The 27,377-nt window shown below is 46.3% G+C and overlaps 1 protein-coding gene across 4 annotated transcripts in view; it reads left to right on the top strand.

The window, feature by feature from the left end:
- Window positions 1-8,313, top strand: part of LOC137623065 (multidrug resistance-associated protein 1-like) — a 232,330-nt gene extending 224,017 nt beyond the window's left edge. For all 4 annotated transcript variants that reach the window (XM_068353716.1, XM_068353726.1, XM_068353733.1 and 1 more), the window contains exon 32: window positions 8,114-8,313. In XM_068353716.1, coding sequence (XP_068209817.1) covers window positions 8,114-8,225 — 112 coding nt within the window. In that variant the 3' untranslated portion in view covers window positions 8,226-8,313. The remainder of the gene's footprint in view (window positions 1-8,113) is intronic.
- The last annotated feature ends 19,064 nt before the right edge of the window (window positions 8,314-27,377 follow it).

Genomic DNA, 27,377 nt, shown 5'->3' with positions numbered 1-27,377 from the left:
TGATACACGGACGAGGAAGAAGGGACAGCAGCTTGAAGAGCGAACTCTCCCTCAGAGGCTCAAGTCCCCATAGCTAATGCGCCTTCTGAAGCTGACAAAGTACTCCGTGCTATAAGCTCATAAGAGTGAGTGGGGAAGAGTCATGTCTTGTGTATGCCTGTCATTGGGTGTAGAAGAGCCTTGACAAAAATTGTGCGAACACAATCTTACATCAGTGCTATTACAAGAGCTAAGAGCTGTCCTTGAAAATCACCTATTCCCTATCGTGTGGATGCATTGGAAGGTCTCTTTGTGTGGGAAGTTCCTGGCGTGTGTGAAATCTTATGTCACAAACCTGTCTTGGAGGAAAGATTTCATGTCGTGGAATGGTCTTGGTGTGTAGGAAGATGTCAGTGCATAGACTGGGATTGCTTGGATTAAGCAGGTAAGAGGAGATTGTAAGGCGAACGACACAATGACTAGAAGAACAAGCACAAGGTGTCGGATTGTGTCGCTCCCAGGCAAATGGAGCTCATGCTTGCAGTGATTGATCCCGTTGAGACCAATTATGTGATGGGTGAAAAAGGGTTTGATGACAAGAAAGTCTTGTATCGACTTCATGCTCACACTACTTGCGTAAGGAAAGAGCTCATTGATTGTATGAGTGAGGGGATTGATTGTAAGTTCCACAACCATGGTTGACCTTATTCTGGGTTGTTATCTTGAGGGAACAGATTGGCACCCTTTATCCCAACTGACAGCGTACATGCTTGGTTCCGTACTAGACCAAGCACCCGTTGTAGGTGCATGAGCACCTGTAGAGCATACCGATACATCTTCCTGGGCTGAGTCTGTTCTTAGTACCACACAGCGTCTCTCACACATATATGAGGAGAGGTTGGGTGAAGACTCAGGAGACTTTGGCCAAATAGTCATCCTGGTTGGTGACTACATATTCTTTGGTGCAGCAGGTTTCACATGCAAAGGGTCAGCAGCTGAGGATAATGTCAAAAATAAATTAGTGTTGGAGTGGTTGCAAAGAGTGGGTATGCTTCTCTCTCTCACTAGATTTCAGAGGCAAGGGCTAATTGTAGGTTGTTACATCTTCTGACACCTTCACAGGTGTGGAGGTTGGAGCATGGGAAGGTTTCAAGGTCCTACTGTCAGCCAGCACATTCAGAGGTTTCTCAACAGTCAGAATACAGGTAGTAGGTTGGCCTGGGCACCAGCCACCCGTTGAGATACTACCGCTATAGAGTTATAGGGTCTTTTGACGGGCCAGACAGTAGTACATTGGATCTTTCTCTCTCTGGTTACGGTTCATTTTCCTATTGCCTATACACACACACACACACAGAATAGTCTGGCCTATTCTTTACATATTCTCCTCTGCCTCATATACCTGACAACACTGAGATTACCAAACAATTCTTCTTGTGTAATTGTTCAGTGGCCACTTTCATTTTTGAAAGGGTAGAAGAGACTCTTTAGCTATGGTAAGCAGCTCTTCTAGGAGAAGGACACTCTAAAATCAAACCTTTGTTCTCTAGTCTTGGGTAGTGCCATAGCCTCTGTACCATGGTCTTCCACTGTCTTGGGGTTAGAGTTCCCTTGCTTGAGGGTGTACTCGGGCACACTATTCTATCTTAATTCTCTTCCTTTTGTTTTGTTAAAGTTTTTATAGTTTATATAGTAGATAGTTATTTTAATGTTGTTGCTCTTCTTAAAATATTTTATTTTTCTTCGTTTCCTTTCCTCACTGAGCTATTTTTCCAGTTGGAGCCCCTGGGCTTACAGCATCCTGCTTTTCCAACTAGGGTTGTAGCTTAGCAAATAATAATAATAATGCCCAAAGATCCCAACTTCTTCAGGCCCAAGTTTTCACACGTCATCAGTTGGTACAACTGAACCCGAACTTCGAAAGAGAGGCAGAGTTCCTAACTCTAAGGGAATGTGGTGAAAGCTCACCCGGTTGAGAAGCCTGAAGGCCATGTGTTGTAATAAGGGATATGCCTTACCTCTCTTTTGATGCGTCTGGGAAGAGCGTAAGTTTTGGGGGAGGAGAGAGAAGATCTACCCCTCTGAGAAGGTTCGACTCCAAGATCCACCAACTCGGGTCTTCCTTTTGCCCCGACCCCACTGGAAGTTCCTGCCCTGAGACCAAAAGGTTTTCTGTTACCATTTAAGTGACTGCATGGAAAGGTGATTTGAGTACTAGGCTTTCCAACGAAGCATAGTGACCTGGCGTGCTTGTGGCTAGTTTTATGACCCCCTCCTGCGATGAGAAGACTCCCTCCAAGGGTATCTATTTGCATTCCTAGATATATCAAATTCTGTTTGGGCTCCAAGGAGAACTTCCCTTTATGTTTACCACGATCCCCAGATTTATGCAAAACTCGAGAAGCATTTCTCGACGTCTGAGAAGGGTATACACTGAGTCTGCTTGGGCTAGCCAGTCGTCTGTCTAATGAAATCCTTGTGTCTAACAGCCTATCTGACCGTTACTGCAGTCTCCATCTTGAATGGAGTCTGAAGGACAAGCTTATTCAAGGACAAGATGTCTATGACTGATCTTCAGCCTCAAGATGCGTTCTGTACACGAAAGAGGGACCTGTCGACAACTCCCTAGAGGGTGCCCTTCATTATCATGGTCTGAACTTCTGCATTTAGGGCAGCATTCTTCACCAATCTCTCTACGAAGGACATAGATCTCGTTGAAAGATGAATCAGGGGAGGCGCATAGTTGATGAACAGGATAATGGACCTTTTGCGGACAGAGACTGTAAAAAGGTTTGGCCCCTTGGTGTTGCTACTCCTGCTACCTGACTTCCAGGCATCCTCAGACTGGTGGTATAGCAGATGGAAGGGTTCCTTCCTAGCAGGGTCACCGTCCATGTCCACCACCTCTCCCCCTATTCCTTTCAGTGTCTTATTATTATTATTATTATTATTATTATTACATGCTAAGCTACAACCCTAGTTGGAAAAGTAGGATGCTATAAGCCCAGGGGCTCCAACAGGGAAAATAGCCCAGTGAGGAAAGGAAACAAGGAAAAATAAAATGTTTTAAGAACAGTAACATTAAAATGAATATCTCTTATAGAAACTATAAAAACTTTAACCAAACAAGAGGAAGAGAAAAAAAGATAGAATAGTGTGCCCAAGTGTACCCTCAAGCAAGAGAACTCTAACCCAAGACAGTGGAAAACCATGGTACAGAGGCTATGGCACTACTCAAGACTAGAGAACAATGGTTTGATTTTGGAGTGTCCTACTAGAAGATGCTGTCTGATGTATGAGGACAGAGGAGAATATGTATAGAATAGGCCAGACTATTCAGTGTATGTGTAGGTAAAGGGAAAATTAACCGTAACCAGAGAGAAGAATCCATTGAAGTACTGTCTAGCCAGTCAAAGGACTCCATAAACTCTCAAGCAGTAGTATCTCAACTCTGAAGGGTAGCGACTTCTTAGCAATGTTCTGCTTTGAAGTGTCCTGAGAGGCCCTGTGAACTTATCTGGCCACGGGAGATGCTTTAGGTGCTGCAGGTGCCGAGAAGCTGGGTTGGGATGTTACGGCCTGATGAAGAAGAGTCCTGGCTCACCTTTCTCCGCAATTGCTTCTACGTCCTTGAAAGGAAATAAAGACGGAGACTTGATTAATGAGTTACAAAGGAGAGCCTTCCTCTTTGATATCTGCATCTGAAACCTGGAGATGATGAAGTCATGCCTTTTCAGGATCCAGGTAGCCCACTGGTTAACTGCAATGTGTGTTAAGAACTCCATTGTTCTTGCACCCGAGAGAAAGAGGTTCTTAAATACACGACAATTGTCGTGATCAAAAAGGTCTTTGGTCATGGCTAGGAAGCCAACAGTCCCAGATCAGTGGTCCATGCACGAGGAAGCTTTCGCCAATCTCTCCACATTCAGGACCTCCACAGATAACATCACCGACTGCGTTGCCAGAATCTCCATGGTTGAGCCTTGAGACACGGCCAACATTGCCTGATCTAGTAGCAACAGAGGAGGGAAGTCATCTCAAAAACGGAGGAAGAAGTAACGTCGATGGTTTGTTTACCCTAAGGGAATCTCTCCTTGAAGAAATCAGCGAGTTTGCCTTTAGCAATAACCTGGCAGGTCCAACCTTTGTCTGTTTGCTCTCGGAGCATGGAATTAACCACATGAATACAGGCAAGAATCCGCATAAATGCAGATTCAGACTCTCCTTCCTTCGTATCATGAACCTTAGCAACTTGAGGGAGATTGGCAATCGAGTTAGATTCAGAATCAAGGTTGTCATCAGGAATAGCCATATAGGAACAAGGCTTAGGAGGGTCTACACTGACCTCATCAGCTGATACTGCGGTTGTTTCCGACTGAACCCACCTGAGGATTTGGATTCTCCAAAGGTTTGAAGGCCCAATTCTTTGGTAGTGTTTTGGCATCCCTCCGTTCACTGGGTTTGCCTGTAAACGAGGCGAGATTGCTGGATACTGCCTCTTCCTGCCCTGAAACTAGAACTGGATTTGCTAGGGCTGGCCTTGGAGATCTCGATACAATACCCTATGGAACCTGGGATGGAAGATGTCACCAGGTGTAGGTGTGACCTGTCTAGGCTGACACTGCCTCTGACCAGGCATAATGGGAATAATTCCCAATTTCTCTTACATTGTATCGTACCAGATTCTATGGCTTTGATCCCTAATGCCTCCTGATGGCACTGCCACCTTGAGGCGTGTCCCTCTGGTACTGTGGTTGGATCCCATGGGACTGCTGCTGGGAAAGGTGTTGGTTGCCTAGCAGCTGTTGGTGCTGAGCAAGTTGGCACAGCTGTAAAGGGCACATCCTGAACTAACACCACCAAAGCCAGTGCCTGCAGCAGTGGTTTGATCACTGCCCTGACAATGTTAGCAGCACAATGCAACCTCGGGTAAAGATGGAACCAGAGGATCGCTGTAATGAACAGATCCTCCCAAGAATGCTTCATGGAAAGCAGGGAAGCCACTGCTGTGAGGATCTCCTGCAGAAGAGCCTCGCAATACAACCTTGGCACAGCTGGTTCATAGATGACCTGCCCCTGTGCTGGGGTACGAACCTGCTGGGGAGGAGTGCAATGGATCGCTGTTTTCCACTGGCACGCTGGTGACAGGTGTGCAGTACTGTCACTTACTAACTACCTGGTGGGGTAGCTCGCGTTCACCTCGGGGTGAGCGAGATAGTAGGTTGGTTCGCGAGTGGGCACAGGTGTTGTGCTGTGCTCACTAACCTACCTGACGAGCTCTGACTCACAAAGCCTGTCTGGTGAGTTACCAAAGGTAACCGAGCTCGCTGAAGACTACAGGAGTCTTGAGAGACCCCAGAGGCGAGGTTAAGTATGCGCTGGGGTACAGGATGATTGCGAGAATCATCTGCGAGCTCGGCTCCGAAGGTGGCAAGGGTTGTGGTGGCCTGGTGGTAGCGTCCTTACCTGGCGGTTGCCAGACTGGGGTTCGAGTCCCACTCAAACTCGTTTGTTCCTTTGGTCGCTGCAACCTCACCATCCCTGTGACCTAAGGATGGGGGGTTTGGAGGAGCCTATAGGTCTCTCTGCTGAGTCATCAGCAGCCATTGCATGTCCCTCCTTAGTCCTAGCTTTGGTGGAAATGGGGCTTGGGTGCTGATCATATGCATATATGGTCGGTCTCTAGGGTATTGTCCTGCTTGACAGGGCAGTGTCACTGTCCCTTGCCTCTGCCATTCATGAGTGGCCTTCAAACCTTTAAAACTAGTCGCACTGGCGGTTCTTGGCTACTTGAGTAGGGGGACTTCCACATGAGGCCAACCTCTTGTGCTAACCCTGCCAGGAATGGAAATCCTCTCCTGCTGTGCATCCATATCCAGCCAGTCCTTAGAGGGTGTACTCAAAAGTCCTAAGGACAGTCACAGAAGATGGTGTGATACGGTTTCCCCCTGAGGCAACTTCCTCCGCCACCCTAAGGGAGGAGAAACAAGCACCCTGATTCTAAAGTTGACCGAGAGTCAAACGTCCATCACTCTTACTTGACCCGTTCCCTGGAGGAGACTGATCGAGTAGTCAGAGAGTAGGGTAGCAGGGGAAGGCGAAAGATGATCAGGATTTTTCGACCTCAAGGAAGACCCTGAAGGCGAAAAACCCATCTTATACTGTACATCCTCCTTCCTCTTCCTGCCATATTGCTCCCACTGGGAGGATGGCTACTCTATACACTCTAGGCAAGGAGAAGACTCCATGCAGGATGTGCCCTCTGCATGAAGGGCAAAGGCAGTGAGGGTCCACTTCCTCCCGGGACATTTAGGTGTCGCAGGAGGGGCCTGGCCCACCTGCCTTGGGTAAACTTGCATGTCGTGCATCCTCAAGTACACACACAAACAGTTCAATCTGGAAAAGAAAAAGTTAAAGTTTTAAAATTTAGCCAGCCAGCTGGGAATGTGGAAGGAGACGTCTGTCTTCGATTAAGAGAAGGTATGAGTGAGTCTGTTGTTTACACCTCGTTAAATGTTTTATAGCCATATGCCAGCTTCTGCTAATTTGTTCTCCTATGTTAAGAACATAAGGTTTGTATTCTGTGTAAGAACAAATATGCCAAGGGATGTCTCATTGCTCGTATGAGCTAGGAAACCAGTTACTGGTTCCTTTCACTACTTGTTCTTGTTTCACCACATAACATCATCTCCTTCGATATGGGAGTGTCTCGAGGAAGAGAGACTAATGAGGTCTTTAACCATTCAGGTTAGGAGGGTGGAGATGGGCAAAGGTAGTGGCCTAAGTACCAGTGTATGTGCTAGGTCCCATACAGGTCATAGTACCAGTAGAAAGAGCCTGAGCAACTTTACATTAGTCAGAGATACCTTCCCTGGCAAGGTTGGTAACAGGGAGCATGCTAACGCCCGCACATATTCTCTCATATGAGAAAAGAGATTGTTAGGAGCCTTATGAGATTCCTTGCAATCAATCTTCTTGGACTTCTTCATTTACCCTTTAGCAGAAGTAGCATCGTAATCAGAGAAAGGAGAGGAAAAGGAAGAGCTGAAAGAGAAACAAGCACATTCTTCCCCTCAAGAGCCTTTTTAGCAATTAAGGTCTGGGAGATCAATGATGATGCTCCCATAGAGGAAGAACCTACAGTGGCCTCTTCCCTCCTCAGGTAAAGGTCGTTTTCATCGTAGTCAGTCTGAACAGCTACAGATGAACTTCTAGCATGAGGCAAAGGAGTATTTCCTTCACTAGAGGAAGGTGATATTACTGCCCTTCTTGAAGAATCCCCCTTGGGTGCAAGCCAAGCTGAGGCTTTCTCCCACCCATGAGTACTTAACAAGGAATTATCCCGAGAACACACAGGAGACAGCGAGTTGGGTTCCCTTAGGAGGGAAGAAACAGCTATAAAGCCTCTTCAGCATCAACGTTTGAGTTCCCATAGTTGAATGTAAAGACTCCTTCCTAGCCCTTTTCTTCTTGGCAAGTTCTTTCTATTGAAGAGGAAGCCGCAAATGACGCTTGCCACAGGGAGACAGCTACAAACAGTTGTGCCCCCTGCAAAGCAAACTCCTATGGTGGGATCAATGGCAGTGTTGGACATAAACCTACCACAACACTCTCTCTGCTTGCTAGGGCACAATTTCATTTTACTCATTTCCATTAGGTAAACACCCTTGCACACAATCTGTAGAGATAAAGGATTGATAGCCAGAATTGAGGAGGCAGCTAGAGTACATGTGTACTGCTTACGGCCAAGTCAAAGTAACTAGACTAACCAACTGACAAGTGGACAGGGCTTCTCTGTACCACCTGTCGGTACTCATATTCAAAGGATGAGAGGTTTGTATTTGCATTGAAATAAAATTTAATTGGCACACATAGCGAGTCATTTGATGTCTCTGACATATAAAAGACAGCTCCTGGGACATACTTGCAGTATATGATAGGTTGGTTTGTGTGAAAAAACATACTTGTTAGGTATTATAAAAGTCTTTATACCTCAGAAGTTTCAGTAGTATTCATTGGTGAAAGAAACCATTTACAAGAAAATGTCATGATAATGAAAAGTTTATCAGATTTTTTATAAACACCTTAATATTTTTGAAGCAATACTGTCCTAATTCTTCATTTCTGTTTCCAGAGTTATGGTTCTAGATAAAGGATTGATAGCAGAATTTAGTACCCCTTCCGAGTTACTTTCAAATAAACATTCCATATTCTATGGCATGGCAGAGGACGCAGGTTTAACATAACATTCCTCAACCAATAAGAAAATTTGAGATGGAAAAATATTGTATAAATTTCACCGTTATTAAAGTATTTGTAGATCTAATAAGTAAATGTTAATAAAATACTCTTTGTTTTACTCTTCCAATTTTGAAAATAAAATGTTTTGAAATGCAATATTAAGTTTAATACTTACCCAAAATTTCTGCAAAGTAAAAGAAAGAAAAAAAAAGGAACACAAATAACCCCTAAAATTCAATATTCATGAATTGTGGGCAAGTATAGAAATCCTTACCTTTAATATATAATTTTTTTTTGAAGTTTGCATTTTTCATGATACAAACCCGAGTACTGTACTTTAATAGGAGTATGACTTCAGTAAAGCTGGAAAAACTACAGGCAGGTACAGTAGCAGGGGAAGCCTTGTCCATCTGTCAGTTTACTAAACATTACACTTCCTTTTAACCTTAGCCTAGGACTTGAGGGATGGTTGAGGCAGGAAGTGTAACTTCAAAAGAACTCAGGATTGTATAGTTGAGGAGAAATACAAATTAAAAAAAAATTGTGATTTATTTCTATACGAATACAAACCATCATCCTATCATAGAAGCCACGTCCTTATGGGGAAGAAGTTCCTACAAACTAAAATGTGGCTGGTTTAACTCTTCCCAGGAAAACCTGTATCCTAATATAAGATATATTACCCTAATGTATAAGCTATAAGAAATGGGTTTCCATATGTTCTATCCATTCTCCCAAACAGATCTCGTATAAAGTTACTAAGGCCTTATTGGTAATGTATATGCCTGGTCATCACCAGACAGGGGTTCGAGTCCCACTCAAACTAGTTAGTTCCTTTAGTGTCTGCTGAGTCATCAGCAGCCATTACCTGGCCCTCCCTGGGGTGAAGAGGGGCCTTAGGTACTGATCATATATGGTCATTCTCTAGGGCATTGTTCTGCTAGCTAGGGCAATGTCACTGTCATTTGTCTCTGCCATTCATGAGTGGCTTTCAATAAAACCTTAATGAAGCTCACCTGCACCTGATATCCAGTCCAGCTCATAGCAACCATGATATCTACTACCCGTGAGGGGAAAGAAAGTCGTGTAGAAGGCCAGTCATTTAACAGTTCAATCTATGCTTATCCCAAAATCAGTATCTTGGATATCGTGCAAGATGTCTTGTGAGAGCTAGGCTGGCTACATAATCTGTTGAGGGTACACTCCTGCAGGTAGTTGGAGGTAAAGGAAATCTGTGTTAACAGACTCCTCTTTATGTACATACCTAAGCCACTGACAGGTTCTTCACGAGTGCCAAGGAGGATCCTAAATCCCTAACTTTGTGTGCCTTGCCAGAGTTTGAAGTCCAATTTCTTTGCTTGTGTGAGTAGGAGCAACTACTGATCTCACGCAGTTAGAATGAACAGAGCTCTTGATTATCTTTCTCTTTATCCTTCCAGTGTTAAGAAAAGTCTTTGGAGTTGAGGCACAAAGCTATGAGTCCTCTTTAAGATAGCACTGTGGAGCCCCTACAGGATGGAGAAACCATTCATTATGATGCCCTCTAGACACCTCCCAGACCGAGTTGAAGAAGGGCTGGAATATGGTAATGTGGGCAGCTTGATCTTGACCTTTAATTAAAAAACAAGCCAAGAACTTCTTCCATCCTTCAGAATGACTATTAACCTATAAGGTGTCAAAAGCTTGGTAGCTTGCTTCGCCGAAGCTAAGGGTAGCTGAAAGACCTAGTAGAGATTCATATCCTTGTCTGATGCTCATCTCAGAGGCTTGTATGGGGTGCACCTAAGAGACTAAAGAACACTGGTTCACATCCCATTTCGAGCTCTGAGGTGCTGGGGTGGGCAAGAGTGCTCAAAGCTCCTCACGAGCATAGAGAGTTCCCAAAGAGGATTAATGTCTAAGCTCTTCAGTTTGATGGCCGGGCTCAAGGCTGAGTGATAGCCTTTCACCACTGAGACTGAGAGGCAATTCTCCCGGCAAAGGAAAACACAAAAATTGGTTATTACTTGGAGAGGCTTCAACTGGAGATTTACCCCTTCTATGACACCAATCTCAGAAGCTGGTGCCTCGACAAGGAGCATCACCAGATCTGGATACCATTCAGCGTGTGGGTACTAGGGAGTAAGCAGTGTCATGTTGAAATCTGATGTCATAAATAACCTGTTGATTAACCGGCAAATCAAGCAGAGCACAGGAGAGGTGAATGCTTTCAGGTTGTCCCTAGGGTCTGGAATAGTATGCAGAATACACAGAGTTTCCTTTTCAGCCATGTGGTAAACAGGTCGATTGCTGGTCATAACTAGAGAGCCAGAAGCCTTTCCGCCACACAAGATATAGGGACCACTGAACCTACTACCCACCTCAGTGATTGGACGTGTCTCCTAGAACATTCCTTTTGCCTGGAATGAATCTTACAAAAAGCTCTACAGTATTGTCTACTGCCCACAAGTGCACCAGTTTTGCCAACAAGCAAGGAATGTACGAGACAGTCCCTCCTTGCTTTTCAATGTACGGTATAACGCTAGTGGTGGTTTAAGCTGTTTTTCTTCCGATAACCACACTACTGAGGCAACTTGATTCCTCAGGTGTAGGCGCCACCCATCCTTGGATATGTCCATGAACAGAAGCATCTTTGGAGGTGGGGAGCAGAGGGGAACTACCCTGGCAAGATTTCCATTATTCACCCATCAGGAAAGGTTGTCCAGTACATTTTTTTCTACTGGGCCATCGTCCTGTACATCTTTTTCTACTGGACCCAGATGTGAAGGGAGATAGCTAGCTACTGACCAGGGACGTCTCAGATGCCAGTGAAGCGACCAATGGTGCAAACGGCCACGTCAATGGAGTTTCTCAGAGGAAACACGAACCAGAAAACGGATTTTGAGCGAAGCGAAAAATCAATTTTTGGGTGAGATAGCCATGTCGTCCTGATGGAGGGTTCCTATAGATAGTTTTCTAAGGGATATTTGGCTACAGTGATATTCCCAGAGAATTGACCTTTAAGTCTCCAGAATTCGAACTCCTGGCGCGAATATCCTTAAAATCTCTCTTAAGGATATCGCATAACATCAGGGGACGTATATCTTGATATGACACATAGCAATCTTCACCTCGAATAGCGTTTTCGTTTTGAGGGGGAAGAGTGGCAAAAATAGAAGTGGAGCCTTTATCAAGGTTACCCTTCCTCCTGTACTACTATTGAGTATCTAGATGGCGCTGTAACCAAGATGGCACTCATTCCTTGTAGCATTGAGCATGGTGCTACAGATATAGTAATTTCGGGAGGGATCTTGCCAAGGCCTTTTCTATAGAAAAGGAGGGCGGGTCCATAAGGACGACATGGCTATCTCACCCAAAAATGACAAATTCATGGGTAATTTGTATTTTTCCTAACTATACAAACCTTAGCTATTTAATATGGGTAATTACTTTCGGCGAAGCTGAAATGACGAGCCATTAGAATTTTAACAAGGGTTTACTACCACACCGCTAGTTAGCAGGGGGTAGGGAGGGTAGCTTGCTACCCCGCCTCACACACACCTGTGCTTGAGCTCACTTTCCTTAGAGGTAGGACTTCACGGGTGATAGGGCTAGCGGCCAAGTTTGATTAAATAACTAAGGTTTGTATAGTTAGGAAAAATACAAATTACCTACGAATTTGTCATTTGTTCCGTAACTGAAATACAAACCACGCTATTTAATATGGGTGACTCATCCCTTAGGAAGGGTGGCAAGTCCCAGCCAGTACTGGCTTTTGGCTTTGCCCAGGGACTCAGTACCTGAGTGTGTCAGCACTCAACAATAAGGAGTCCCTGCACCTCGCTAGAACCTTGCTACGCAAGGGCTGCGGCCTACGTAAGCTGTGTGTGAAGGTATGAAGTGTGACTCGTCCTAGGAAGTTGACCTGTAGTCCTTTAGATGGAAACTTTAAGCTAGGACTCTCCCAATACCACCTCGTCAGGGTATGGGGACGTGACAGTATTAGCTTAATACTAGGAACACAAGGAAACATGGTTTACCTGCAGTGGTTTGAGGTTAGCTGTGCAGAGAACCCAGGATGCTGCTTTCCCCAAGAGAGGGGAGGATGAAGAAAAGAATAAGGACCAGACAAACCTTTTCATTCATGCAGACTAAGACCAGGTACCAATGCCCTCAACCTTCTGCTACTTGTCCATTAAGGAGCCTGAGGTTTTAAACCAGCTTTTGTGCAGCCATCACAGGGCCGATAGAGAACGTATCGAGCCTCCTGTGTGTCACGTCTTGCAGGTAGTGGGCTGTGAAGGTCGTCTGACGCTTCCACACCCCCCTTGTAGAACCTGCGTCACTGAAAAGTTCTTCTTGAAGGCCAGGGACATAGCTATGCCCCTGACATCATGTGCTCTAGGGCGACGTGACGGAGGAGGGTCAGGATTCAGGGACAGATGGATCACCCTACTAATCCATGCCGAGATAGTATTCTTGGTAACCCTCCTCTTTGTTCTCCCAGTGCTCACAAACAATGCCTGCACTTGGGGACGAACTGGAGCCGTTCTTTTGAGATACAGTGAACCCTCGCTACTTCACGGTTCGACCATCGCGGATTCACCACTTCGCGGATTTTTTCCATAACCCATATATATACAGTAATATATATATATATATATATGTATGCATGTATTTATGTATATATGTAGGTATGTATATGTGTATACATATAAATATATATATATATATACACACATATATATATATATATATATATATATATATATCTATATATCTAAAGTAGGAAGATGTGATGTAGTTCTAAGGGAAAAGTATGGGAAATATGTCTGGGTAACAAGCAAAGCTCTACCTCCAGTTTGTTTCTACATTATGATCAGAGATAAATGTAAACAAAACATTGGTTGCCATTTTTTATCGTGCTTTTTAGCATGTTTAGGAAATGCATGATATAAAATCACCTTTAATATTTGTGCCTGTTTTAGTTTAGGGTACTGTAGTACATGCATTAAGTGTTCTGTACATTAAAGGGTAGTTTGTTAACAGTACTACGTACAAGGGAAGGTTTTAAAAGTCTGAATATACATGTTGAATAAATAGGTAAATATGGTGTCACTACTTCGCGGATTTTCACCTATCGCGGCCGCGACTGGAACCTATCTACCGCGATAAACGAGGGTTCACTGTATAGCCTCAGACTCCTTACTGGGCACAGTAGGAGATGGTCTGGGTCATCTGTTACAGAACGAAGACTCAAAATCTGGAAAGAGTCGAACCGAGGGTACGGCATTCCCGGATTCTGAGTCTTAGCAACAAACTCAGGGACGAATCTGAACGTTACCTCCCCCCATCCCCTTGAATGGGCGATGTCATACGAGAGACCATGAAGTTCACTGACTCGCTTGGCCAAGGCCAAAGCTAGTAGGAACACCGTCTTCCAAGTTAGGTGGCGATCTGAAGCCTGGCGTAATGGTTCGTAGGGAGGTCTCTTAAGAGACCTGAGAACTTGAACCACGTTCCATGGAGGAGGTCTCACTTCCAACTGAGGGCAGGTAAGTTCAAAACTTCGTATGAGTAGGGAAAGTTCCAGCGAGGAAGAAATGTCCACTCCTTTGAGCCTCAAGGCTAGACCTAAGGCTGAGCGATAGCCTTTCACTGCCGAGACTGAAAGGCGCATTTCTTCTCGCAAATACACGAAGAACTCCGCTACTGTATTGCTGGAATAGTGGCATCGAGTGGAGAGATACCCCTTCCACGACACCAACCACAAAAAAGTCGCCACTTTGCCTGGTAGACCCCTGCGGATGACCTTCGCAGGTGTCCAGACATCCTGTTCGCAACTTGTTGTGAAAATCCTCTCTCAGCGAGGAGATGCTGGATAGTCTCCAGGCGTGAAGTCGTAGCAAAGCTACGGCTTTGTGAAAGATGTTGGCGTGTGGTGGTTGTTTGAGTAGCCCGTGTCGTGGAGGGAGTTCTCTCGGAAGTTCCGTTAGGAGTTGCAGAAGGTCTGGAAACCATTCCGCGTGATGCCATAGCGGAGCTATGAGTCATCGAGAGATTGACCGATATTCTGGTCTTGTTGAGCACCCTCCTCATCAGACAGAACGGGGGAAAGGCGTACACGTCGATGTTGTCCCACCGTTGTTGGAATGCATCTTGCCAGAGTGCCTTGGGATCCGGGACTGGGGAGCAGTACAGCGGGAGCTTGAAGTTCAACGCTGTAGCGAACAGATCCACAGTCGGGGAACCCCACAAAGTCAGGACTTTGTTGGGTACTAAATGATCCAAAGACCACTCGGTACTCACTATCTGAGATGCTCTACTCAGACTGTCGGCGAGCACATTCCTCTTGCCTGGAATGAAGCGAGCCGATATTGGAATCAAGTGGACTTCGGTCCATCTCAGTATCTCTACTGCGAGATGGGATAGCTGCTTTGAAAAGGTACCTCCTTGCTTGTTGATGTAAGCCACTACTGTGGTGTTGTCGCTCATCACCACCACAGAGTGACCCGCCAGGTATTGTTGGAACTGTTGAAGGGCCAGGACTACGGCCTTCATTTCGAGCAGATTAATATGGAAGCACTTTTCTGATTCTGACCACAGGCCTGAGGTCCTTTGATGCAGAACGTGGGCCCCCCACCCTTTCTTTGAGGCGTCCGAAAACAGCATCAAATCCGGGGGGAGGACGAGAAGATCCACTCCCCTTCGTAGGTTCTCGTGCGTTACCCACCACTGAAGGTCCGTCTGTTCCGCAGGACCCATGAGGATCATGACGTCCGGGGAATCGTGACCCTGATTCCACCGGGACTTGAGTCGCCATTGGAGAGATCTCAATCTGAGGCGACCGTTGGGAACTAGACGGGCCAAGGATGAGAAGTGACCGAGGAGACGTAACCACGATTGGGCTGGAAGCTCTTCTCGTCTGAGGAAAGGACTCGCGACCCTCCTCAGCCTTGCTATCCTGTCGTCTGATGGGAAGGCTTTGTGGAGATTGGTGTCTATGATCATGCCTAGATATACCAGTCTTTGAGTAGGAAGCAGAGAAGACTTCTCAAGATTTACCATGATCCCCAGATCTTGGCAAAGTCCCAGAAGTTTGTCTTGGTGTCGAAGAAGGGCAGACTCCGAGTCTGGTAGGATCAACCAGTTGTCCAGATAACGGAGGAGACGGATGCCGATCCTGTGTGCCCACAACGATATTAGGGTGAACACTGGTGAAAACCTGTGGTGCTGTGGAGACCGAAACACAGCACCTTGAACTGGTAGATCTTGTTGTCTAGGCTGAATCTTAAGTACTTCCTTGAAGACGGATGGACTGGGATCCGGAAGTACGCGTCCTTCAGGTCCAGTGTACACATGAAATCTTGCGGTCTCACTGCAAGTCTGACCGTGTCTGCCGTCTCCATGCTGAACGGGGTCTGCTTGACAAACCTGTTCAGAGCTGAGAGGTCGATGACTGGTCTCCAGCCTCCAGACGCCTTCTTTACAAGAAAGAGTCGACTGAAGAAGCCTGGGGACCCGTCGACGACCTCTTGGAGAGCGCCCTTCTTCAACATGGTCTTGACTTCTACCCGAAGGGCTTGCCTCCTTGCCGATCCCATGGCAAGGGAGCTCAACGACACTGGATTCGCTGTCAGGGAGGTAAAGATGTTGTGAACGGGACGCGATATCCTTGACTGATTACGGAAATCGTCCAGGAATCGGCCCCGAGTTGCTGCCACCTGTTTGCGCAACTTTGTAGGCATTCCCCCACTGGTGGACATGCAGGGGGACTGCCAATCCTAGCGTTTGCGGCCTCGGCCACTCCCCCTAGGATTCTTTCCTCCCCTGGACGACTTTTTGCCTTTCTTGTCCTTGACGGGAAAGGGCTTAGACGCCGTTGTCTTCGCTGTAGCTGCCGGTTTCGTGGTCTTGGTAGGACGTGATTGCTGGGTTGCTGGAGGTTTATAGGGCTTCGATGTTAAAGCTCTATGTAGGAGCGAGTCCTGGTTGGACTTTCTCCACCTCTCAGCCGCCTGCTCCACGTCCTTAGGCTTGAACAAATTCTTCCCCAACATGGAAGAATGTCTGAGCTTGATGATCTCGGTACTGGGGACCTTTTGGTGGAATCTCTCAGCCTTCTGCGCAGGGTCTGACCGAAGAGCCCGTGAGGGCGATAACGTTGGGCGCGCGCGCAGGAGATATATCCCTTGCGCGCGGGCGCGCATGAGAGCACACATCTGGTTGTGGAGGTGGGCGCGCAATCTCGTGGGCGCGCAATCTCGTGGGCGCGCAATCTCGTGGGCGCGCAATCTCGTGGGCGCGCGTCGGAGACTGCGCGCGATGACGCGCAGGTGAAGGATGCTGAGCAGGCGGGGTCCGATGGCGCGTCGGCAATTGATGGCGCGTTGGTGAGCGCTGGCGAGCAGGGGAAGAGGTTACCTTCCCCCTTGCACCCAGATCAGAAGATCGTGGGCGCGCAGGCAGGAGAACGCTGGCACGTAGGCGAGCGCTGGCGCGCAGGAGAACAGGGGTGCGCATGGCGCGCAGCAGGATGAGGGCGAGCAGTAGCGCTCTGGCGAACAGGAGAGCGCTGGCATGCTATAACAGGAACTTCTGCAGGCGAGCGCTTGAGCGCATGTGATCGTTGGCGCGCAGGGGAGACCTGGCGCGTAAGGGACTTAGGCACAATTTTGTGCGAAAGCCCTTTGTGCCCCGAAGGGACCGTTGCCCGTTTTACAACGGGATGAGTTGACGCCTGTAGCGCGTCAGCAGCCAGGAACGGTGACGGCAGGTCAGCAGGTCTGGCGGGTGGAAGGTCGGCGTGTCCTTTGTAAGGACGACCTTCCACCGAAGGAGATCGCGAACAATCTGCGGAGAGGTCCAGGAATGTAGCTAGTAGAGTCAGAGAACGACGGCGAGGTTCCTCTGCGGCGGACTTTGGAGATGATGAACCGAAGAGTCGCCTCCTAACACCCTTGTGAGGTGAAGGAAGGCCTCTACGGCGAAGAGGAAGGCGGGCTTTACGACTTATACGCCCTCTGGGGGCCGTGGGGTCAGCGGGCTGACCATCAGCAGTCCTCCGAAGAGGAGTCTCTGTGAGTGAACTCCCCCGAGGGGGAGAATCACCGGCAGGAGAGACCGTTGGACTTAGTTCCTCACTCGAAGGATGTTCGGAGGGGGGAACTAAGCCTTCAGCTACATCAGCAACATCAGGAGCAGAGGTTTGATACAACTCATCGGAAGCCTCTGCCACAACAACGTCGACGACACACGGAGGATCAACCTCTGCTAAAGTCGGCGATTGTTTGACAGCTGCCCCCAAACTGATCATGTGAAACAATGCTTTCTTGGAGGGCGAACTCTCAAGCCCCAAGGAAGCACAAACCTGCAACAAATCCTTACAGTATTAGACACATTTACATTAAAATCCTCCCCCGGGGGAGGAGGAGGAACTGCCTCGCTATGGGAGGCAACTCCCTTTCCCAAACCCCGAGATCGGTCAACAGAACTACGGCCTACGCTACCACTCGACAGTTTCTCGGAAGAAACCGATCGAGTGGGAGCTTCGGAGGAGGTTTGGGCCACGGAAGAAGAGCCCTTGGGATTTTCTCCTTTCAAAGAAACCTTCGAAGGAGAAATATCCCGTCTGGACTTTTTCTTCCGGCGCTGAGAAAACCTCTCCCACTGGGAGGTAGATCTCTCCCTACACTCACCACACGCATTATTCTTATCACACCGCTGGCCCCTACAGTAAGGACACAAGGTGTGGGGGTCCGTTTTGACCGCCGACATATACGTGCCACAAGGGTGGTCAGGTAATCCAGGACACTTACGCATCGCAGAGGCCAACTTCACACACACACACTGTCAAAGGAAAAGCAAACAAAAGATTAGCAATGGCTGACAAAGAAGGTGAGGGTGATAGCGGACACGTCTGACTACCACCCGAGCCGAGAGCAAAGTGAGCTCAAGCACAGGTGTGTGTGTGTGTGTGTGGGGGGGGGGTAGCAAGCTACCCTCCCTAACCCCCGCTAACTAGCGGTGGGGTAGTAAACCCTCGTTAAAATTCTAATGGCTCGTCATTTCAGCTACGCCGAAAGTAATTACCCATATTAAATAGCGTGGTTTGTATTTCAGATACGGAACAAATAGATTTTTCGCTTCGCTCAAAATCTGTTTTTTGGGCTCAAGTCATGTCGTCCTGATGAATGTTTACCAGAGAATTACTAGAAAGTACTGTATCTGTGCATTTTCACAGGTACCTTAACCTTGGGACAATTTTCTATGGTCATCCGGACCATTGAGACGAATGACGTTACCGTTATCCGTCATTACCACTAATCATGGACATGTTAGTGCTTTCTGCCCCCTGCAGGGAAGAGTCATACTAGACAGTAGAAAAGGGGTCTCAAGGTTTGCATATATTGTATGAACAAACATAAGTATCAACTAGATATACAAAAGGTCTCACGGTTTGTATATGTTGTTGGAACAACCAAGTGTCAACAACAGTATATCCATTGTTTGTAAGCATACAATAATATGAGGTTTACTTAAATAAATAAGTAAGAGAACTCTGGCATATTTAATGTGCTAATTGCAGGGTGAAATAAGACGCACTTACACTCTAATAGACATTTATTTCGAATAAATGACCAAATGGAATAACGAGTAAGGTGTTAAGGGAATTATACGTACAACGTATACAGAAATATTTTTCTCCCTGAAAGGGAAGAAATGATGAGTGCCACTCTAAATTTGAAAATTTTTGATAAATTTTTCTAATATAATTTCTGTTAATGTTGTATACTATTAACACTGTGTACTATGTACACACGGCACAAGTATTATCTGTATAATTCCACACCTGAGATTTTGAACAGTCTTAGTGTCACAATGGTGACACTCACTTGAAAGGTATTGCCCTGGAAGTGTCAACACCTTTTCACCCTAATTGATAGTCCCAATCAATTAACTGTTCATGAGCACTAGACGACAGGTTTTAATACACTACCTGCCGCCACCACATAATGCTTCAGTTCGTGGACTTGCTTTGCGTAATGTTTGTAGAACACTCTGAATGATTTCCATCCAGTATATGAGCGAAGACCCTCAAAGTCCATAAATTGAACAAAGTTGTGATGAAGCAATTTTTCTCGGATCATGACCTGTGGGTGTACTGTCAGGATCCGCTCTGCGAATGAAGTAGGTGAGCTTCGCCCTCAGTTGTTTTAGGGATAAGTTTGATCCTGAAGTTTCTCCTTTGAAGAGCTGTCCTCCCCTGAAGTCTGAAGTTCTACGAAGATAGACCTTTAGACACTCTACTGGACACAGAGAGACATCTTCCTTCAGAGGGCAGATTCTCTAGGGACCCCATCTTTTATTGAGTAGCTCGTTCTTGGCGAGGAAGGCTGGATCAGGAAAAAGATTCAGTTCTCCCACTTCTGTGAACTGAATGTGGCCCTCATTTCTTGATAGGGCTACTATTTCACTAACTCTAGCCCCTGAGGCTATCCATCCATCCATATACCAAGGCACTTCCCCCAATTTTGGGGGGTAGCCGACACCAACAATGAAACAAAACAAAAAGGGGACCTCTACTCTATATGTTCCTTCGGCCTAATCAGGGACTCAACCGAGTTCAGCTGGTACTGCTAGGGTGCCACAGCCCAACCTCCCACATTTCCACCACAGATGAAGCTTCATAATGCTGACTCCCCTACTGCTGCTACCTCCGTGGTCATCTAAGGCACCGGAGGAAGCAGCAGGGCCTACTGGAACTGCGTCACAATCGCTCGCCATTCATTCCTATTTCTAGCACGCTCTCTTGCCTCTCTCACATCTATCCTCCTATCACCCAGAGCTTTCTTCACACCATCCATCCACCCAAACCTTGGCCTTCCTCTTGTACTTCTCCCATCAACTCTTGCATTCATCACCTTCTTTAGCAGACAACCATTTTCCATTCTCTCAACATGGCCAAACCACCTCAACACATTCATATCCACTCTAGCCACTAACTCATTTCTTACACCCGTTCTCTCCCTCACCACTTCGTTCCTAACCCTATCTACTCGAGATACACCAGCCATACTCCTTAGACACTTCATCTCAAACACATTCAATTTCTGTCTCTCCATCACTTTCATTCCCCACAACTCCGATCCATACATCACAGTTGGTACAATCACTTTCTCATATAGAACTCTCTTTACATTCATGCCCAACCCTCTATTTTTTACTACTCCCTTAACTGCCCCCAACACTTTGCAACCTTCATTCACTCTCTGACGTACATCTGCTTCCACTCCACCATTTGCTGCAACAACAGACCCCAAGTACTTAAACTGATCCACCTCCTCAAGTAACCAGTACAGTATCATCCGCAAACAACAACTGATTTACCTCCCATTCATGGTCATTCTCGCCTACCAGTTTTAATCCTCGTCCAAGCACTCGAGCATTCACCTCTCTCACCACTCCATCAACATACAAGTTAAACAACCACGGCGACATCACACATCCCTGTCTCAGCCCCACTCTCACCGGAAACCAATCACTCACTTCATTTCCTGAGGCTATAGCGAACAGGAAAATAACCTTCTGGGTTAGATCCTTGAGAGAACAATCTTCATTGTTCACAGATGAAGCATAATGTAAGACCTTGTCCAAAGACCATGAAATGGGCTTCGGAGGAGCTGCAGGCCTAAGTCTAGCGCATGCCTTCGGGATCTTGTTAAAGATTTTGTTCGTCAGGTCCAATTGAAAGGCGTATAGAAGAGGTCTAGTCAGGGCTGACTTGCACGTAGTTATCGTGTTGGCTGCCAGACCTTGTTTATGAAGGTGGATAAAGAAGGACAAACAGAAGTCTATTGAAATTTCTTTCGGTTCTTTTGCTTTAACAAAAGCAACCCATTTTTTCCAAGACGATTCATATTGTCTTCTAGTTGACTTAATCGTATTTTTCTAAGAAGTCTATACTGCCTTTTGAGATCCCAAATCTTTTCTTAACTGCTAGGGCGAGAAAATCATGAAATGAAGAATTGGGTTCTCTGTGATGAAGCGAAGACAGTCGACTTCTGAACCTGTTGAGATAGTGCTGGGTTTGGTACAAGGACCAGCCTCAGCCTCAGTTCCATCAGTAGAGGAAACCAGTTGCTCTTGAGCAAGGGGGCCACTAGAGCTGCTGTTCCCTGGAAGGATCTCGGCTTGTTGAGGACCTTCAGCCAGAGATTGGAAGGAAGGAACAGGAAATTCCGGGTCCATTCGTTCCAAACTAGTGACATTGGGTCCGTTATCTCCTCTAGAGGGTCCTCGTATGGGGCTACATATCGAGGTAGTTTCTTGATGTCGCTCATCGCGAAGAGGTCGATCTGCAGCTCCGGTATTTGTTCCAAGATGGAAGAGAATGAGTCTGCGTTTTGGGACCATTCTGACTCTATCGGCTTGAGCTTGAATAGAGTATCCGCTGTCACATTGCAGAACCTTTGTAAGTGAACTGCTGATAGAAGCCATATCTCTAGACAAAGGATGGGTAATATCACATGGATGATATGGGACGATCTCGAGCCTTGTTGGTTCAGACATCTCACTATCACTTCGCTGTCTAAGATCAACCTGATGTGGACTGATCTGCGAAGGGAGAGTTTTCCCAACGTCAAGAGGACTGCCATGGCTTCCAAAATGTTGATGAGAAAGGCCTTGAACAGAGATGACCAAGTATCTTGGACTTTTCTTTGATGGGAGTGAACTCCCCTTTCTTCCGTCGAGGCATCCATGTGGATGGTCATCGACGGCAGAGGTAGTTGCAAGGGCACGGTCCTCATTGGGCTCTTGGCCTTCGACCATGGGTTGAGAAGTGATCGTAATAAGGCCGGTATCGGTCATTTTAGATCTCTTCGAGCGTTTGATGCGTATATTCTACAAACTCCTGACGCATCTTTCAGCTGCGCTCTTAGCACTGGGTCTGTTACTGCTGCGAACTGGAGAGCCCAATACTCTTTCCTGTTGGCGTCTTGAAATCTTGTCGGATTACAGTGGTCTCTTGAAAGACTCTGCGATCTCCCTCCTCTTCCCTGAGGGAATGGAGAGACGATGTGACCTCAGGTTCCAATGGCTTTCCAACCATTGAAACCCTTGAGCTGGAGAGAGTCGGGACTTCTTGAAGTTGATTTTGCATCCCAGATGTTCCAGGAACTGGATCCCTTCTTTGGATGCTTGCAGACAAACCGTATCGGATGCTGCCTGCACCAGCCAGTCGTCCAGGTACGGTGCTACCTGAACACCTTCAAGGCATAGTTGTTGCATGACTGCGTCTGAAGTTTCATGAAGATACTTGGGACTATGTTTAGTCCGAAGGGTATGGCTCTTAGAACATACTTTATCTTCTGTAACTTGAATCCTAGGTAGGAGGAGAGGGGGCGACTGACTAGAAGGTGCCTTTTTGTAACAGGGTCCTTATGTGTTGAAGGGTTAACATCCTGAACTTGCTGTTTTTTATGAACTTGTTGAATGGTGACAAGTCCAGAATGACTCTTGAGTTTTTCTGAGTCCTTCTTGGGAACACAAAACAGCCTTCCCTGGAATTTGATGGACTTTGCTTTCCTTATAACCTGTATGCTCAAGAGCTATCGGGTATATTCTTCTAATGCGGGGTTGAAGTGTTAGAAGAATTGAGGAAATGATGGTGGAGACTTGTTCCGTTTCCATCCTAGTCCAATCTTGATTAGGCCGTGGGCCCAAGGATCGAAGGTCCAACGATCCTGAAATTGTTGGAGCCTCCCTCCTACCGGAAGTCTCTCCTTGCTTTGATTGATCGGAGGGTTTACCTCCTCGACCGCATCCTCCCTTACCTCTTGAGGGATGTCTAGAGGAGCCCCGTCTGGATCCTTTACCTTTCAACTGAGAGGTAGTGGTCTGCCTCTCAAACCCGGGGTTGAATGCTGGTGACTAGGCAACCAGCTGTTGAGGCACCACTTGGAAGGTGGTCTGTGTTTGGGCCACCACTTGGGGCACCGCGGTCGTAGTAACTGTGAGATGTTGTTGAGCAGGCCGAGGGGGAAGTCTAGACTTCTTCGTCTTCCTTTTAGGTTGGGGACCTGCATCCGGGGAAGACTTCCTTTTTGAAGAGATGCCCCACTTCTGGAGAAGGTTCCTATTCTCCGTAATGGCTTTCTCGGCTACCTCTTTGACTACTTCGTTCGTAAAGGTCTTTACCCCAGATGTTAGAAGATATCAGCTTCCTGGGTTCATGTTTCACTGTTGCAGCAGCGAACAAGAATTCTCTACAGGCTCTCCTAGCCTTCATGAAATCATACAGGTCCTTTACTAGGGTGGCCATAAGCATTTTGGCCAGGACCATGAGCATGTCTGGGGTACTTCGTTGGCCTGCACACATCTCTAGGCAGTTTTGTAGGGATAAAGAGGCCGCAAGTCTCTCCTTCGTCTCTTGTTCCTTGCACAAGAGAAGGTCAGAAAGTTTAGGAAGATTCTCGCTAAACTGTCGTCCAGCGATGTCCGCGTCCAGTTTCCCTACTGAGAAGGTTAGGTGGACTTCCTTCCATCCCTTCTCCTGCATGGGCAAGGCTAACGACAGAGGCCTGCACTCCTCTAGTGCAGGGCATGGTTTGCCTGCCTCCACTGCCTTGGTAACAAATTTAAATGCCTTCACGTAAAGGGGAAGGCTATTGAAGCAGGAGCAAGAAAGATAGGGTGTTTCTTGCTCAAGGCGGACACTTTCGACACCGAATAGTCCGCCTTTCTCAGGCTACTTGACAAGAGAGCCTGTGCCTTATCGTGGTCGAAAACCATGACCTCCTAGGTCATGAGTGCAAGGATCTGGCTTGAGGCCTAAATTTTACAATCTAATGCAATCCTTTACAAAAGAACTTCAATTTAGGATAGCCTCCCTCAGCGGGCTCCGGCTCCTGAGTCCTCAAGACATCTTGCCTCCAAGCACCCTTGCCCTTTGCGAAGGTCAAAGGTGCTGCAGCACGCTTTGGAGACTCGGCCCCTCACCCAATATGATCATCCTATCCAAAGGACAGAGCTGGGCACATAATTGGAGGTTACCCAAGGCCCTGGCCAGCCAACAAAAACTGGAGGAGAACTGATATGAGACCCAACAGGACCAGGGGTACCAGGCATTTCTCTTCCTAGGGCACAGGGAGCAAGGCCATATGCCTCCCATTCTAGACCAATCAAGGCACACACACACTTGATATAGGTTTCAAATGGTACCATTCTCTAAAATCGAGAGACCAAGCTTCAATAGGAGGAATAGGTGTCCCAAGTCCAGGAAGTAAAAAGAGATGGAGGTGGCCAAAGCTCATCCATCAATATTGAAACAGACAGTGTACGGGGCCATACACCTGTGTTCCGGCCGACTTCTCGGGGAAGCTGGGGCTACCGGGTCCCCTTGGCCAGGAACCGTCCTCTTTGAGAGAGAGTTGTTGTCACCGGGATCCCTTTCTCTCTGACAACACAGATTGCTGTAACAAGAGTCACAACATTGGTGCACACTGTCACAGGGGAAAGGTAAAGTACACTCACATTGCGGGGATGTAAGTACAACCACTGACACTGAGGGAGGAGGAACAGGAATCCTGGCAAAAGGGTCAGGGCAAAAAGCACAGGGAAAGGGTCAGGGAATACAGGCACTGGGTCAGGGATTGGGTTAGTACCAGGGATAGGGGTCATAGCAAACTATTTTCCCTTTACCTTTATCCATAAGGCTGCGTGGTTTATGGCTCCCAAACCTGGTACCATGTAAGCCAGTTTGGGGCTACCTTACTAGACTTGCTCTCCTTCATCTTGAAAGGAACCACTGGGCTTCCTGACACAGGGGAAACACCACCCTCTTATCCACTGACATCACTGGGGACACTTGAGAGACAGAATGCAAATGGGGTTGCCATGAAGAGGTAGCCTTAGCTACTAACTCCCTCAAAACAGTCATGGGAGACCTACCTGAAAAACTGAAGGAAGACTAAGCCTTCCTAAGATCAAACTGGTTGTCAGCAGTCTGCACTGTCATAGATGAAGAACCTCAGCCTCTGAAGGCGAGTGACAAACACCAAGGGTTCCCCACAATCCAGGAAGCACGAGGCGATGACTGTAAACAGTCATGCCCTCTACAAGAGGGAGTGAGGATCAACAGCTGGTTTTGCCATAAATCGGTTACAGTATCCTCCCTTTGCCAGGAAAACACGAGATTCTTACTTCCATTCCATTACAACTGATTATCATTTACTTCCTGAAAAAGCGAAATAAATTAGACAGAGTTATAGAGAGCTGTCTTGTACGTTTGTTCACGACAGTGGTTGAAACAGAAGTGAAAGCTATCCGACTGGAAGGGGGGGTGGGGCTACTCACCCCACTCCCTACCCAGTTGGATAACTGCTCGTTACCCAACTTTTAACAATTGATTCCAGCTTGTGCTGAAACGATATCTCTAATTAAAGGACAAGGGTGTGTATGATTCGTAGGAACAAATACAGTGCAGTATAACTATAACATGTTATGCAAGATTATCCTGATAATGAGTGATATCTAAAGCACAGTTCTTTAAAATAAGATTACTGTATGAAGTAATCTGAGACTAATTACAGAATTCTTCATAGAACATGATTAGTTTTCTTTATACAAACCAATCACCCATATCAGCCCATAAGCATAGTATAGAGAAAGGGCAACCCTACAGCACTAATTTACTGAAATGCAAAACTGTATGCTACCAAAAAATAAAAGTAATCTTCAACTAGAGGAATAGTGAATTTGAGACTGTTCACTGAGAAAATTGTAAAACCTGCTACCCTAGGCCTTGTAAAAGTTGGAGGTCTGCATCAACTCGTGATGACTTTGGCTACTTAGTCGGAAGATCGTTTTTCTATAATGCAGTTAGATAGTCTTTGTTCAGGGAGCAGCAACTTGTGGTATCTGAGGAAATAAAGGTAATGAAGTAACTTTAAATCAGGGAGTTCCCAAGGACTTTTCATCAACATGGATAGGTAAGGAAACTGCACCTGCTGGGGGCAACATGGATATAATCAGGTCAATTTCCAACTTTTAGAAACATGGAGGTTGTCAAAAACTTGATGGATGCGTCAAAATGGAAGGAAAGTGTATCAGTCTGGTCATCTCAGGAATGAATCAGCATGTATCTGAGGCAATGTTCAAAATGTTGGCAAACTTGAAACTACAACAACCAGATGCCATCATAATTCTGCTGCTGTGCTGCCATCACTAAGAATTTTTCTATGTATCCATGAAGCCGATACTGCTTGCGAGTTGCCAATCGTGCCAAGGTCCAGGTAAACTTGCTCAGCAGTTGCATCATTGGAATAATGGACTCTGAACTGAAATGCTGAATTCACTGCATGAGTGTTGTCAAATATATTACAAATTACAAGCTGCTGGGATAGTGTCTAGTAGCTGGAAAAGAGGCTGGGGTTTCAAAGATTGAGATGATTTGGAATTGATAAGAAAGGATGAGGACTAGTTTAAAAGCAATGGATAAGCAATAAGAAAATCACAATAACAATAGTAAAAACATAAAAGCATAGATCAGAAAATCAGTTAAAGGGAGTACTGAGGAAGATGTAAACCAAAAGGAAATTCAGTGAAGTGACTAAGATAAAATAGAAGAGAACTTATATCAAGTTTTAATCCCATCAAGGGAAAATGCTATTTTCATTAGTAAAATCAATTTTTGAATATACTTACCCGATAATCATGTAGCTGTCAACTCTGTTGCCGACAGAAATCTACGGTCGGGATACGCCAGCGATCGCTATACAGGTGGGGGTGAACACCACAGCGCCATCTGTGGTCAGGTACTCCAGTACTTCTTGTCAACACCACCTCAATTTTTTCCTCGGTCCACTGGTTCTCTATGGGGAGGAAGGGTGGGTCAATTAAATCATGATTATCGGGTGAGTATATTCAAAAATTTATTTTACTAATGAAAATAACATTTTTCAATATTAATCTTACCCGATAATCATGTAGCTGATTCACACCCAGGGTGGTGGGTGGAGACCAGCATATATGTTAACAAAGAAGCCAAGTATCCCGTATTTTATTTTATTAGTTATTCAAAAATAACATAAAATAAATAAGTACCTGGTAAGGAAGACGACTTGAACCATTACTCTGCCTTTATTAAGTACGTCTTCCTTACTGAGCGTAGCGGT

This window comes from Palaemon carinicauda, chromosome 2 (genome assembly GCF_036898095.1).
Source record: "Palaemon carinicauda isolate YSFRI2023 chromosome 2, ASM3689809v2, whole genome shotgun sequence".
NCBI lineage: Eukaryota > Metazoa > Arthropoda > Malacostraca > Decapoda > Palaemonidae > Palaemon > Palaemon carinicauda.
The sequence above is the reverse complement of the archived record's forward strand: the minus strand, read 5'-3'. Positions and strand labels throughout refer to the sequence as shown.